The following is a 17,142-nucleotide window of genomic DNA, read 5'->3' as shown; positions in this document are numbered from 1 at the left end:
AGGCTGTTCACAATTGCCCTTGACTAAATGTCATCCGATATTTACAAAGTTGTTATTAGAGCTGAAAAAACACCTGTAGGCCACCACAAAGAAAAATACAATGCGCCAACATTGGATGAAGTGGCTACTGTTATAGTTGGCGAAGAATTTACCTCCCGCGATACAGTTCTTCATCGCAGAAATCGTGACGTTCAAAGAGTTCTCAGAAACTTATCGATCATATGATGCATTGCAATATCCTATTTTATTTTGGTGAGGAGAGGAGGGATATTATTTTAACATAAAATTAAGAAGTCCGCAAACAGGCGAGAAAACCAATAAGAAAGCAAGTGCAATAAGTTTTTATGCATATAGATTGATGATTGCCAAAACGCTGATAATCATACTTTAAAATGTCGACAATTAGTTCATTAATACATTATCGATATGTATGCGAAAATTGAAACTGAACGCCTACTGTATATTAAATTAAATCAAACCAAATTACGTTCAGAAGAATGCATTCATTTACGGGATGCAATAATTAATGATGGTAACGTTAATCCTAATGATGTGGGGAAAATGATTATATTGCCGACTACATTTGCAGGGAGAAAAACTTGGACTCCCTGCAAATGTAGTATTCATACATGTCTGAGTATTCATACATGTGCCTTGGACTCCAAGGCACATGTATGAATACTCACAGGATGCAATGACATATGTTCTCGCATATGGGCTCCTAGATTTATTTATTACATTTACGTGCAATTCTGCTTGGGTTGAAATTAGAGATATTTTGTTACCAGGACAATCATCATCGGATCGTCATGATATTACAGCACGTGTGTTCAAACAAAAATGATAATCTTTACTTGATTTCATTGTGAAGCGTCATGTTTTTAGAGAGACACGGTGTTGGGTGTACTCTATTGAATGGCAAAAACGAGGATTGCCTCAGGCACACATTCTAATTTGGCTTATTGAAAAAAAACCACCTTGCCAAACTGATCAGATATCAGCAGAAATTCTTGATGTCACCATAGATCCAGTCTTATTTCAGATCATTGTCCAAAATATGTTTCATGCTCCGTGTGCATCACCATACATGTCTGTTTGAAAATGCACTAATGATATCCTAGAGAATTAACTGCTGAGACTATCACTGGTTTTTTTCACCATTAAATAAAATTTGCATTTCAAATCATAATCGCAAATGTCATTTACACACTTAAATACAAAATTCAAATTCAAATTGAAAGCGTTGCAACGCACGCAGGGTACAGCTAGTTATTAAATAAAGTAATAAAAAAATAATAAGTAATTACTAGAATTTATTTTTTGCATGGAATTATCCTTAAACAAACGCATTTTATAATTGCATATAAAAAGGTTTCAATTCACGTAGAAAATTCTCGAGATATGATGAAATACGCAAACAGTAAAATTAATATTAAGCTGTCCAAAATTTGGATTGCTCTCCCGACCAAATAATGGGGACCACATTTCTCAGATTGTGGCTACCCCCTATATTATTTGGGGGTTATAAATCCGAGTCTGTCGAGAAAAAGGTTTGTTTATTCAGAGAAAGTACGTTTTTGTGTCTGATTTCGGAACTTAAAATAACGTTTGCAGTCTGAAAATTTCTATACAGATATGTCTCTTTGTCTTTCCAGTATTGTATTTTGTGAGTTATACAACAAGTACAAGTATTTTCACCTTTTGAAATATAATAAAAGTATGATAGGTCCATTTTTATATTATGCACTTTGCAACATTAAAAATAAAACAATTAAAATAACTTTTTGGTTTGCTAAAATACATTAAAAAACTCACCCAAGCAGCGTGAATAGTGAAAACTGAATACCAATATGCTGACAATATGCAATTGCAAAAGTATAACAAATCATGCACAGTGTACTTAATCCGAATATCACCAAAGAAGTTGATCTGAAAAAGAAGAAAGCCAGTTGAATTAAATGAAAGAAAGTAATGAAGTAAATATATTATTACTTAAACTGTAAAAAATTAAATAGAGGTGTACAGTTTACAGAAAGATACTGAAGAAATTTTTATTTATAAAATATCTGAATCTTCTCTTTTAATTGAGGATCACGTCAAATGATTTTTTTATGTCACATGATTTAATAAAATACTCTGTTGTTATAACTATACTAACTATTTATCTAGGTGTACCATTACAGGGCCAAAGAGAATAGAAGGGCTGGTTCACTCCTTTAAAGAAACTCTCGTCTCGCCAATCCTCCGATTTTCTCTAGTGACGTCACTTTGGCGCAAAGCTCGCACTTTTACTCCAAGAACCGAGCGAACAGCTTTACTAGCTCTAACAAATATTGGAGCATTTCTTTTTGCGAGATATTCTAAGACATTTGTTATTTTCTATAAAGACTTTCCTCAGTTTTTGTAGTGAATTTACAATAATTTAAAACTATTATCGAAATGCCAGTTTGAGCGATTGCAACTTGAAAAAATTCTGATAGAAAAACAAAAGGAAAAAATGTAATTTTCGGCGTGTTCCCTATAGTAAATGAACAACTATGTAAAGAATGGATTCCGAAATGACACAGTTAATATAAAACAACAATACGTTTATTCTGTCGTTAAGAACTTTTATAAAAATTCATTATCTAAATAAAAACCGCCTCGCTAAAGGCAGGTGAAAAAAATTAAAAAATGGATAAAGTCAAAGAAAATTAAAATGTAAATAAAAAGTATAAATAAAATATATAGTATATAGTTGGATTTCTCCTAATTTCATAACATATTTTTTAATGTAGTTATTCTAAATATTTATGATTTTTTAAAAAAGATTATATTCTCTTAAATTTAAATATCTATAAATTATATCATCGTAAATTTAAATATCTGAAAACAATTGTAAAATTTCTAATGTCAGTATGAACATAAATTATTACTTTGTTTCAGTAATTAGCGTTTAAGGTTGATATTTCCTAATGATTAAGTATGAACAAATTGCTATTAACGGCATATTTTAAAATCAGGGATTCTAAATTTAACTCAACTTATTGTTATAAAAGAATATGTAGATGAAAAAAGTGTCGATATATGCTTTCATTTTTCTTAATAATTGAAGTTAAAACTGAACTTCTTAAAATAAAGTATTTATAGTGTCATTTTCGCCAACTAGTAAAACATTTTTATAAGTTCAAATTGGTATTTTTTTAATATAATGACCAAGAAAATTCTTTGAACTATGTTTATGAACGGAAATATTGTGTTAATTACGTAAAGTTTGAAAGCTAATAACCAGAAAAAGTCTTAACTTATTTTTACAAAGAGAAAGTTATAATATCTTTGCTTGCGATCTCCGAGATCTGTGGACACAGTGACGTCATGAGGAGGGAAATCGTAGCTTCAGCTCTAAGAGCGGAGGGAACTAGCCCTTCTACTCTCTTTAGCCCTGGAACCATTATCCCTATGGAAAGAGCTTGTTTGCATCTAAGTGCACGCCAAATCGATGCCAAGCTCCCAGCACGAAGGTACACCAACATCGCCAACTTTTGAAACGACGTTGCATAACTTTCTTTTTGCTTGCTTTCGTAAATCGTGTGAAATGAGGACAACTAAAGTTATCGAATAATCAATTAAAAATAATTAATAAAAATGATATCGAAAAATCATAAAATATATGTGTTTTTCTAATAGCATTTGGAAAAAAAATGAAAGAATAATAAATACTAGGAGGCTTCGCCCCCTGCTCGCTGGCGCTCGCCAACCCCGAAACTGCTTTCGCAGTTCATTTCGGATTGCTTCGCAATCCGATGCTCGCTTTGCTCGCTCATTGGATACGTTCTTAACGTCTAGCTTTTGTATACTTTTTTGAACACTGAAGTTCCGAAAACTTTTCACTGTAGAAAATTCTAAACCTGTGCATTTCAATATTAATTTAAAATTGAAAACAGTTCGCATATGTTTCTTAATCACACTATTCTAAATTTCAGTTGTTGAGAAAAGTAACTGTTGTAAGTTTTGTTTTAAAGACTTTCCCACCAGAGGGCTAAAACCATGTGCTGTAAAACAATATGAAACAGTACTGAACGCCGGATGTAAAGCATCGGCTTCGATGAAGATAATTTTGTGAGAATTTTTTTAATAATTCGGCGAGAATTCACCCGATTAGACATATGATGCTCACTACGTGCTCTTGCGCGCCGAAGCTTATCAATTGGGTATAATATAAAAAAAACACAACCACTTAGTAGGAATAACATTTACCATGACGCAATGCTAAATTCTATGCCACTATCCACATAAATGCCACTATCCGCATAAATCAATTATTAATCAAAAATCGAATATCAATTACTTTTCTTTATAATGCAATAAAATCTGGCGAGCAGCTATTTAAGCGATCAAACACTTCGTTTGTTTATTTGTGGCTTGAAGTTAGGCTCGCAGAAAATGCCGTTCATGGGTTAAATTTAGTAGGAATAACACAACCTGTGACGTAGGCTATAGTATACCCAATTAAAACGTATTAGCGTTTTATATAATATAGATTAGCCATATGATGTTCACTACGTGCTCTTGCGCGCCGAATCCTATCAATTAAAAATGAAAACTGTTGCCAGCGCGAGAAAAGAAATATCATCGGTTTTATTGATACATACGTACGTATTAGCGTTTTATATAATATAGATTGTTTCTTGCAGACGATTTTCCTTTATAGCGAAGCAGAAGTAAAAAATTATTTAACTCGCATTTGAATTGTTAAGGGCATGCCAGTGATCCAATAAAATTCAATGCTCTCTCAACGTCATATAGTTGTTTCGTTTTCAAAAACGAATATTCTTCTTACATATTGAAATATGTCACCAAGTCTAGGATTCCAGTAAGACTACGAAACTATAAAAGTTTTTTTTAAATAATTCTTTGATATAGATCGTAAGAGAAAGCTCGAATAGTCTGTCCGACGTGTTTAACTTTTAAAAGCTTCTTTCTAATCTTAAACGAGATCTATGACAATCTGCTCCCTTCTACGCACATTACCTTAATCCAAAAACTTGGAAGACAACCTTCTATATGAAAACCTTAAATCGAGGTTGTCTTAGAGTTTTCAAGCGTGAAAAAATCCTTGAATAAAGCTAGTGTTAAGGTGAAAATAATCTTAAATCTGGGTAATTATAAGGTTTCTTTTCGCAACGTCTTGTATGCTCAACTGAAATCCACCTTGTCATGAAATTTAAAAGGAACAATGCAATTTGATCCCATCGCTAGTGTGACGTCAGATAAAACGTCACTATGGACCTAAGAGACCATTTTACCCAAGAGACAATGCTTTTTTTTAAAAAAGCTTAAAAAATACAGTACCGCTCAAAGTGTCATAACTTCTTTAAAAATGATCAAAAATGCTTCTGCTTTAGCTCATTTTGAAGCTTAAAATCTCTACTTTTATGTACTTTAATTGTTTTTAATTAATATATTTTGCAACTATGTACAATTACACTCTAAACAATCATAGAAAATTGCATTAATTTTTTGTGAAGTTTGACGCGATGTACGGGCTCAAAGGGGTTAGATATTGTTAGTTTTTATTATACCATTGAAAAATTTGGACTTTTAGCTTTCATTTAAAATAAAAATTCCAAAAAACATGTTTTTTGATGAAGTTATTGTCAAATAAAAAAAAAGGTTTTTTTTCAGAATTTAATGATTTTTCAGCAATTATAATGAATTTTAGTGTAATTATAATATGATATGAAAATTTTTTAATTAAAATAAATTAAAAATGTACATACATTTTTGTTTTCAAATTTTTTGTGAGAAAAATACGAAAAAATAAATTTCAAAATATTAAATTGTAAACGTTGATTCTTATTTCATTATTATATTTTCCAAAAAAAAAAAGTTAAAATTGTTATAATAAATTGTGAAATAATATTATCGAGAAGTATTAAATTTTAATTTATTTTAATAAAAAAATTTTCATATCATATTATAATTACACTAAAATTCATTATAATTGCTGAAAAAAAACCTTTTTTCTTATTTAACAATAACTTCGTCAAAAAACATGTTTTTTTTGGAATTTTTTTTTTAAATGAAAGCTAAAAGTCCAAATTTTTCAATGGTATAATAAAAATTAACAATATTTAACCCTTTTGTGCCCGTACATCGCGTCAAACTTCACAAAAAATTAATACAATTTTCTATTACTGTTTAGAGTGTAATTGTACATAGTTGCAAAATATATTAATTAAAAACAATTTAAGTACATAAAAGTAGAGATTTTAAGCTTCAAAATGAGCTAAAGCAGAAGCATTTTTGATCATTTTTAAAGAAGTTATGACACTTTGAATTTTGCCATTTTTTTATAAGTTTCTAGGTGTACTGATACCTTTGAGCGGTTCTGTAATTTTAACCCTTTTAGGATGAAAGGCTTGAAACTGAAATTTTTTTGCTTTATTTTAAAAAAGGTTTTTAGTGCAAACATTTTCATGACAATGTAAGGAAAATACTGATACAAGGTTGCCGTAAGGTTATATGCTTTCTGGATATTTATATAATTTGATAACTAATTAAAACAATCGTGGATGATTACCTAAATCCTATGGTCTTTTCTTAGCTTTCAGCGGAACATAATACTCAGCAGCTGAGGGTTAAAGTTATACACAATGTTCTAATTGATTTCTCATTATGTAGTTAAATTTATAAACATATATTCTCAAAATGTCACATTTCCATAATTTCATTAAAACATAATGACGTGCTACGGAGGCATTAAAGAATAAATTCTACAAGTGCGTAATCAAGTCGAATGAGTACGCTTGGAATAGAAGAGTTTTCTAGAATAAGCTCTACAATCATATTTAATCCAGACATTACTTGAAAAACATGCTTATTTGTGCTCACTTGTATCTGTGCGTTCTGTCGAGAAAAGCACCAAAAATAACAGATCCAACCATTCCTGCTATTACCATAATTGCCCCTAACCATCCAACATATGCTTCATCATCCTAATAGGATAAAAAATGGACATTTCATTAAAAATCAGTCCAGTTGCTCTAGAGATAATAATCTGCAAAACTTTTTAATTTCTTACGCCAGTGTTAATTTAAAATTTAAAGTATAGAAAAAGCGAGTTTAGACAAATCTAGAGCAAGCCACGAAGTTTAGAATTCTGTAAAGATATTTTTTTTAAATATCAAAATGCATACAAATTATTGGGAGAGAACTCCTCCATTGCGCAATCGTAAGTTATCTTCTCATAGTTTATTTTCATTAAGATAGTTTGAAAATTTCTTTACTGTGTTTGAAATATCGTGGCTAACTCTAGGTTTCGCGCAAACCCACTTTTTCTATTCTTCAAATTTTAAATTAATTTTGGAGGTGAGAGAGAATTTGCCTTGGAAAGTTTCTCCCGCTGTATGGCGTCCTCCTAAGGAGAAATACTACAGTAAAACTGTGCAAAGATGATGTTTAGTATCTTAGCGTAATTCGTTCGAATGTGCACTCAGGAAGAATCATATTTTTAATATCGTTTAAAATGAGACCTTATTTTAACATTTGATAAAAATAAAAAAAATTATTACATTTACATACAATTTGATTTACATAATTAATCATGATTTGATTTACATAATTGATCATAATTTGATTTACATAATTGATCATAATTTGATTTACATAATTAATCATAATTTGATTTACATAATTAATCATAATTTGATTTACATAATTAATCACAATTTGAATATTTCAGTTCTTCAAGAGAAACATTATTGTAAACTTTTTCCCATTGGCAAAATGGGTCTTGTTTTGGGTTTGATGGCGTGCGAACTTTATTTGGACGTCATCACACTTTTCAACTGTGTTCAAGAGTAATCGAAAACAGTTCGCACGCGTCGTCATCGCATGCGTTGCTACGGCGACCGCTGCTGTTTGAAATTTTTTTTAGAATTCTTCTTTTTTCCTTTTTTTTTCACCAGCAGCCATTCTTAATGTATTTACATAATAATAATTTAAAGTATTTTTATATTCCTTTTAATATTAACCAATAATTACTGTCTTGACGGTGATTTAAACATAAATATGAATACTGAAGAAGGAAAAGTATTTTGTGACGTCTTGAAACGCGTACATAGGCAGGATCTGAAAACCAATCCGATGACTAACATCAATTGAGACAGTTTTTGCAACCCATGATTTGAAATGTTGTGGCGTTAATCGCTATCAAACCACAAAAAAAACATTTGACCAATGGGTAGCCAGTGATCGTAATAAAACGATAAAAAAAAAATTATTTTTTTGCAGACAAATTTAAATTAAAACAATGTCATCCGCATTTTTTTTTCCTTTTTTAAAAAAAATATCTTTTTATTACTATTGCAAAATTCTTCAGCTTTCGCATCTAAGAAAACTTGTTCAGTAAATAATTCGGAAATCATTTAAATGGGAAAAAATTCACTGTTCTTGAAATTAAAACTTGTTTTCTGCAGTACAATTGAAAGCGACAAAAATAATATAAATTGAGATTTTTATATATATGGCATCTTTACATGGTAAGTTACATTTTACAAAAAAAAATCAAGGAGAAATTTTGTTTTGTCACTTTTTTGAAATTCTATTTTAGCATTAGCAATCGAAGGAGAAAAGATGCGAAGCCAATTTTCTCGGAATCAATCGTGAAGCACTTACGTTGTTTTTCAATTATACGTCATATGCACGTGATCCACGATTTCTTTTACAAAAAAAAAAATACTTTTTTTAGAAAAAACAACTTAATGTTTTCCATTGTGTTTTCTTCAACAAACTCACTATTCGATCATTAAACAGCATATAGTCAAACAGCAGTAGTGGGTGGTTCTTGCCAGATTATTCACATTGAAATTCATAATACATTGCTTAAGATTATAAATTCTCGGTAGAAATTTAAAGCAGTCAATATTTGACTTAAGTTATGCTTTAAACAGTTGGATTCTAAATTGACACAAAAGTTCGTTTAAAAAAAATATTAGTATAAGTTTCAGAAAAAATAGTTCTTGTATAATTTTTGTTTTTTGTAGGTCAAGAAAAAAATTATATTAGCTTCTTTAAAATATAGAATTGAAATAAATAAATTTAATTTTTTTATTTAGATTGATTTATTTAAATTTAATTATTCAAGAAATTTATTTAAATTGTTATAATAGGTTTTTATGTATTTAGAAATGAAATTAATAAATTTAATTTTTTTATCTAATATTTCTTGTTTTCTTTGAATAAAAACCCGTATTAAAATATGTGTCTCTTTTGTTTATTAACTACATTCTACTTTAACAGTTGATAATTTTTATACTCATAACAATAACCTGATAACTTAAATGTTGAAGAATACATTGAAATTTTATTTCGAAGCATTTTTGTTTCCGCCTTTCTGCCCACCAACCGCTGTAACTGCTCCTCAGTGTTCACTGTTTTCCCCCTCAAAATTAATAAAAAAGATAATTTTATTTAAATATATATATTATAACTTTATGAAGGCAAATTTGGTTAATATGTTTATCGTAACGAAATAAGCGAATACCTAGATTAAAAAAATAATCAAATGTATGAAGAAAAAAATAAAATGAAAATAATAAAAATAATAAAATGTATGAAAAATAATAAAATGCTGGTCAGATTTCAACTCTGTAGTTACGTTTCTTTGGATAGCAGAACGGCCCGCATGATGTTTTTTACTAGACTATAAATAGTTTATTAATTTTAGAACTTATAATAAAACGTTAATTTTTTAAAATTTTAATCGTATTATTCTTTTTTCTACAAAGTATCGTAATTTCAAGTTTCTAAGTCCTATAAATTTTGAGCAACAAACTAAACTGTAACGTGAAGCAAAAAATGCATGAAAAAAACCATCGAAAAAAGCATTTACTTGTAATAAATTTCGGGTAAATTGGACACGATCGAAAGAAGTCCATAATAAAAATGAACTTTCCAGTACTTCAAAATAAGATTAAGTCGTGACATTCCCGTGACCTGCAGAGTGGCCTACATGGTATTTTTGACTACAACTTTAAAAATTCACAATTCTGGAAGAAATTATCAAGTGTTAAACGTGTTTCCTCCATCGAACTTGCGGTATATTTTTTGCTGTATACCTCGCAATATGAAACTTTTAGTTTTTGCGCACAACACAAAATGTAACACATTTACTATATTTTAATATAGAGAGACGATAAATACTAACTTACTGGAAAATGTATCAGCACCATTTCATTCAGCAATGTAGACATCGCAAAATAGGTACCAACAATCAATCCTAATAAATAAGGAAAAAAAATACTTAAAATTTTTTTTTTTTAATAAAAGTAAAATAATCGCATTTTTGAGCAATATTTTTTATTATTTTTGTAAACTTGTCTGTTGCTTACTGTACTTTTAATGCTGTTATTAAAACGTTTTAATTATAATAATTAATTTTAATTATAGTAATCAATTTTAATTATAATAATTAATTTTAATTACAATAATTAATTATTATTATAATTAATTTTAATTATAATGATTATTTTAATTTTAATTTTAATCTTTATTTTATATTTAATTTTTAATCTGCATAATTAAACTTCTTATTTTTGACGAATTATTTTATTTTTTAAACATATATAACTTACTCTATGTATGACATTTAACAAAAAGTCATTTCTGTATATTTATCCAATATTATATTTATGTTATATTTATATAGATTATTTATCCGATATATTTATCCAGTTGGAAAATATTATATTTATCCAGTATTCCAGAAATTACTGTCATTGAGTGCCACACCATAAATCACATTCTCCTTTATCTTTTTTTTCTCATTTGTTTACTAAGTGTACTATTGATTAACTGATCGGATCTTTCGCCAATAAACTGTTACAGATTCACGATGACTCAGGGGATAGAGCGTTTTCCTTCCAATGAGTTGAACCGGGTTCGAATCCCAGCGATGGCTTGTCGATACGAATTCCGCATCCTAAGTGGTTGACGGATCATAGGTTCGAGTCCCTTGCCGTCAAGCTAACCGTGGGAGGTTTTTGCGGTTTCCCTCACCATGTAACGCAAATGCGGGTTAGTTCCATCAAAAAGTCCTCCACTACGGCAGAGTTGTCCTAATTCTTGATTCAGGAGCTCCCTTGTCTTCTGGATTAGGTTCAAAATTACAAGTCTGAGGTGTTGAATATTAGTAGTCGTAAACCCAAATTTGGGTCGGTTGTTCAATGACGGTAATAAAATAAAATAAAATAAACTGATATAGAAATTTGCTCATTATCTTATTTACTCAAGCATTTTAAACGATTCTCGAATGCCTTGATTCACATTTTATCTTTGATCATTTTTCTCTTTTTTCCACTGCTATATCAATCATATTATCGTTTTCATTCAATAAATACATACAATTTTTAAATGCCTATTGACTAACTCAAATAAGTTTGTAAAAAAAATCTTAAGGAAATAACCACTTAAATAAAATGCAAATCGAGAAAAATTATCATAGAAATAGAATATTATTTTGTTTAAAAGAATCTTCCTCCTTTGACTAAGATGCCAATTTCTATTTCAAAATCTAACAAAAGACTAAACATGTTTTAAATTTTTTCGAGAAAAAGTAAATAATGCAGTTAAAAAATTCCAGTTTAACAATATTTCAACAACAGATTTTCTGCTTTTTTACTTAAACCTGACAAATGAATTAAATGACTTTCTGCAAAATAATTTAAAGTTTTACTTTGAAGACTTTTGGTTATTAATGATCGATAATAGAAGTTCTCGATAAGAAAAGAAAGAAGTTACAAATTTTGTGAAAATCCACTGAAAATTTGATTTTTAATGGCTCTCATTAATTAAATAACCCGATTATAAAAATATCACTCTAAAAACTTTTATTATTTAATTAACTTTCCTTCAAAATTTGACTAGCTAATTAAAGATACCAGTTATAAAAGTTTTTTTTAAGAAATATAAATTATTTTCTAGTCATTATTTCAAATAGTGATTTTGATTGCACTCCTAGTTAAGGATCCCTGTTATAAAAATTGAAAATGTCAATGATTCGATTATAAAAAATCTCGTTGTGTCAATTATTTTCTAATTTTTCTTTCAAGGTGTGACTTTGATTGCTCTCGCTAATTAAAGATCACGATTATACAAATTCTTGTTAATAAAGTTAACGATTTACTGCCCAGTCTTTTAAAACCTGATGATTCTCACTAACAAACATTAGGGCGTTTTTAATCCAATTACCTAATTTTTTCCAAGCATTAAATTTTATGAAATATTTATATACAGGGTCTAGTAATAATATAAATTTACTCAAAAATAAATTAAATATAATTTAAATAAAATTTAAATAAAGTTGTGTGTTTACAGAGCAGGGTCTTTATAATTAAAGTTCCATTTTGAAATGGCTATAAAAATAAAACTACCCGACCAAATGTCATCAAACTTGGTAAATGTCTATTAAAGGTCATGGGATTTTAGTTCCCGCAAAAAAAAAAAAAAAAAAAAAAAAATTCACCACCAGCGGAGAATGGCACTTAATGCAATAGTGTTAAACAAATGTGAAATATGCAAATTTGTTTTACACGTCATGTGACTTTGCAGTTATAAAAGTGAGGCGCCTTGTCTGAGCTGTCTGTGTTCTGAGTCGACAATGTCTATTACCATGCAAGACCATGCTTTGCTCGTGAAATGTTACTATGAATGCGACAGCAATGAACGGAGGGCTTTACAAAAGTTCCGTACTGTAAGAGGAAAACCCCGAGGTCCAATGACACCACAAGGTTTACGGCAAATTTACGGTAAAAGTCGTGTAAAACAAATTTACATATTTCACATTTGTTTAACACTATTGCATACAGCGCCATTCTTCGCTGGTGGTGAATTTTTGAATTTTTTTTTGTTTTTTTTTTTGTTTTTTTGTTGCGGGAGCTAAAATCCCATGACCTCTTATAGACATTTACCAAGTTTGATGACATTTGGTCGGGTAGTTTTATTTTTATAGCCATTTCAAAGTGGAACTTTAATTATAAAGACCCTGTACATAGAACTTCATAGCTTTGATACTTACAAAAACATATATGCAAGACCATTTAAACAAAATAGAATATTTTATATATTACCATATGCACAAAGAAGAAATACAAAGTTAAAGTTCGTAATGAGTGCTTTCAAAGCTTGCAAATAGCCGTCTGGTGGTTCTTTCCCAGCTTGAGCTATACTTGGGAATTTTTTTGGAGCAGCTTCGAAAACTAAAATAAATGAAATTTTGAAAAGTGTTAAAAAGCAATCTATATGAACTACAGGGTGTTCTGAAATTCAGGCGAATAATTAAAAAGGGTTAATTTCGTTGAAATGGTTAATATCGTGAAAAACGTCTACTGACTCTGAATCTGGAGATCAGGTGAGGTTTGTCCGAACCTAAATCTAGTTAATTTGACCTTTATTTCAATGGGATTTAATATGGTAAAGTGTGACTTTTTCCAGTGGTGTCATTTTAAACTACAAGTTTATACGACATCTGCGGATATACCTGTAAACCTTAGGACTGTCATCGCTTCAACTGACATCAATCTTCGGAAATTACTTTTTGCTTGCCATCGGAGGCTATGCAATGTTTTTTAAATGCAACCTTTATTTGGCTATGCGTTACTATGCAATGCTATTACAGTTTTTAAAAAAATTCTATCTTTTAGGGCACCTGTAAACGTTCTACGGAGCTCTAGGAATTTTTCGGAAAAACTTTTGGATACGAATATTTTAAACACAGCTCATTTAGTATTTTGCAATTCCTTAAAGTTTAATAGTGTTGCAATTTGAAATATTTAAAAAACAAAACTTCTAAAAATTGTTATTAAACATTTGAAAATCTTCCGAAAAGGCATTGTAATTGTTGCGAACGTGCATCATATAAAAAATATACAGATACCTGATAATCCTCAGTCGTTTCAAAAATAATTAATAAGGAAAAATTAGCCAGGTTTCTATCGCTTTAAAGTAGACGTGTATGAAGATAACAGAACTGATTTGAAAAAGAAAAATTAATAATTTTTCACTTCAAAAAAAAACAAAAAAAAAAAAAAACAGTAAGTTAAAATAAAAGTATAAAAAATATAGAGATGGTTACTGCCAAGCACCGACTACATAATGAATGCACTGTTTTCCAGGCTGAACTTTTGTGTATAAACCTGGTTGTTAAGTGGATACAAAATTCTTTTAGTGAAAACCAAATTTTTATATATCTCATTTGTACAGATTCTCTTTCTTCACTTTTTCCTTTGCGTGACACGACTTCTACTGAGAAGCTTGTGGTGGAAATTCACTCGATTTTGAACGCTCTTGAAAACGTAACTATTCATTTTTCTTACGTTCGTGGCCATAGCGGTATTTTGGGCAATGAAAGAGCAGACCAATTGCCTAGGGAAGCTACGTGTGGTGAAATAGACTTAAGGGTGTCTGTTCCAGCTTCTCACTGGAAGCGCATCGCTAGAGATAAAATCATTGCGGACTGGAATGCTGAATTTCTTGCTTCGCCTCGGTCGCTTTGGACGAAAAGGTTCTTTCCATTTTTCACCGTTTGCAATGTAAATTCTTTGCAACTGATTTTAAATTGACTCAAATTTTAACAAACGATGGAAATTTTAAGAGATATTTATTTCGTTTCCATCTGCAGACCAGTGGAATTTGTGCTTGCCATGATGCTGATGAAGATGCTGAACATATTCTTCTTCATTGTAGTCTGTATTCGAGTGCCCGAATGAATTTAAAGACCGATTTGAGGCGTCTTTCTATTTGTTGGCCACCTGCCTTATCAGAACTGGTCAAAAGTATTGAAAGTCTTGCGGCCTTGAGGAATTTTGATTTTAATGTAAATTTGTAAATTTTTCTTCTTTTTGTTTTCTACTTACAACTGTAAGCCTCATGCTATACTTTGTGGTGCAAGAGGAGTTTTAAGTCGTTTAAATAAAAAAAAATGAGAAAAAAAATGTAAAAAAAGTGATTTCAGATAGCTGTAATTCAGTTCAGGTTTCACTTTTAAGTGGTATGTAGTAACGTAAGGATGTCATGGCGTTAACTAGGAAGTCGTCATTCATATGAATGAAACCCGACTACCCTTGATCTAAATGAACTGATGGGCTATTAAAAGAATTTTGGTGTTATCTAAATGATATTTAAGTTTTAAGTTTCAACAATGTTCTTTGGAAAGTATACATTCTTAAAATGAAATGAAAATTAAATTAACTTGAAAATGGTATGCAATTTTTCTTAAATATATTTTAAAACAGAAGTGATATACTACTCTGTAAAAGTTGTTGGCGCTTCGGTAGCGCAGTTGGTTAAGGCGTAGCACACACTACTGGTTGGAGAGCTCGAGGTAGTGAGTTCGAATCTGGTGGTAGTAAATCAGCCGGTGTGTGGACGCAGAATGTGTTCGTTAAATGTGTCGTGACTGAAAGTCCACTTGTTGGTGGTGATGTGAAGAGAGGTATGTGCTGCATGTGGTGATGTCTAGAGAGGTATGTACTGGTTGTGGTGATGTCTAGAGAGGTATGTGCTGGTTGTGGTGATGTGAAGAGAGGTATGTGCTGGTTGTGGTGATGGGAAGAGAGGTATGTGCTGGTTGTGATGTAGAAGTTTGTAGAGAGTAACGTGCTGGTTTTAGTTTGGAAATTCAGTGAGCTGAGAGCCACGTTAAACGTCGTCAAAGTGAGCTGACAGCCACGTGTATCAATCACAATTGGTAAATTTGTTTTTTACACGTAATTATATCAGTCGGGATCATTTTTATAAAGGCTAAATGTTATTCATCGATCCATCAAGACGTCAACAGAAGTGACTTTTCCGTACCAAGAAAATGACACTGACAAAAATTAAATTCATTTGCGAAAAATCACATTCCTTCGATAACAATTTTGAAGTCAATGGAGATAATTTCTTAGAACGACCAACCTCCATCACCATTTTAATGATGAACGGAGAGTGGTCACTCCGGATAGGTTTCACTGTGATAGTATTAAAATGACAGTCCGAAATACAAGATCAAAAAAAATTTTACTTTTTTTTCTCTATATTCTGCATATATTATCGACCTTGATTTCAGATGTAAAGGAGGAATTTTTGAACCTCTAGTTTTAAACGGCTCACTGTACCTTCAAATTTTCAAATGTACGGCGTATCTCTTATTGTACATTTATTTAATCACACTGTACGGCGTAAATGTTCCTCCTTTTATTTGTGTACCTTTTAATGACATTTGAGTCATACTTCACTGTTAAAAAGAGTTTCTCAAGATGGAACAAATATGTGTCTAAGTAGTTTCGAAGCTAATATAGTAAAATTTGAAAACCCATTGAGTAAAAATAACATGTTCAAAATTGAAGCGGCATATACTCATTTTTGAGCAAAATGCTTAGTTTCAAAAATGATACATTATCATCAAATGAGAAAAAATTCAAACTTTATTAACCATAAAATATTTGAAAAAGAAATCTAGTTAGATAAAAGTTTACTGAACTCACCCTCATTCCAAATTTATTTCCAGAATAATGCTTTATATCGGTAAACAACACATACCTACAATCGGTAATCAATCCTACCTATTGCCGCAATGTTTATTTACCAGTAAAAACAAATTATTAGAGCTGTTTCAATTTAAAGCATGTCATTATACTCATTAATAAGTATATGGGGTTATCATCCTAAGAAAAACTTAAGGTGTTTTTGACGCTGTTTTGAGGTAGTTTTGAAGTGTTAAGTTTAACTTGAGGTTTATTTGAAGTTGACTTCCAAAATAACCTTAAAAAATTAACCTCCCGAGGAGTATAATCAAGGTACACGAAGTTGTTTTATTCGCACTTAATGTCAATAAAAATTAAGCTTAAGAAAACCAGCTTAGGAAGGTTGGTTTTGATGTGTAAATGTTATTTGTAACTTGAGGTTTATTTGAAGTTGACTTCCAAAATAACCTTAAAAAATTAACCTCCCGAGGAGTATAATCAAGGTACACGAAGTTCTTTTATTCGCACTTAATGTCATTAAAAATTAAGCTTAAGAAAACCAGCTTAGGAAGGTTGGTTTTGATGTGTAAATGTTATTTGTTCTACACTTCAAATAAGTATCTTTGAGGCAGGGCTAAAGAGAATAGAAGGGCTGGTT

General features: G+C 30.4%; 1 protein-coding gene across 1 annotated transcript in view; it reads right to left on the bottom strand.

Moving 5' to 3' along the window:
- LOC107453523 (choline/ethanolamine transporter flvcr2a) overlaps window positions 1-17,142 on the bottom strand; it is a 35,841-nt gene that overhangs the window by 5,467 nt on the left and 13,232 nt on the right. Inside the window, exons 5-8 of the mRNA XM_043045687.3 lie at window positions 13,110-13,238; window positions 10,194-10,261; window positions 6,874-6,977; window positions 1,816-1,929 (exon numbers count right to left, since the gene is read on the bottom strand). Of these exons, the coding sequence (XP_042901621.2) occupies window positions 1,816-1,929; window positions 6,874-6,977; window positions 10,194-10,261; window positions 13,110-13,238 (415 nt within the window). The remainder of the gene's footprint in view (window positions 1-1,815; window positions 1,930-6,873; window positions 6,978-10,193; window positions 10,262-13,109; window positions 13,239-17,142) is intronic.

This window comes from Parasteatoda tepidariorum, chromosome 6 (genome assembly GCF_982258835.1).
Source record: "Parasteatoda tepidariorum strain Cologne lab strain chromosome 6, Ptep-v5.0, whole genome shotgun sequence".
In the NCBI taxonomy this organism is placed as follows: domain Eukaryota; kingdom Metazoa; phylum Arthropoda; class Arachnida; order Araneae; family Theridiidae; genus Parasteatoda; species Parasteatoda tepidariorum.
This window is presented reverse-complemented; position numbering and strand designations above follow the sequence as displayed.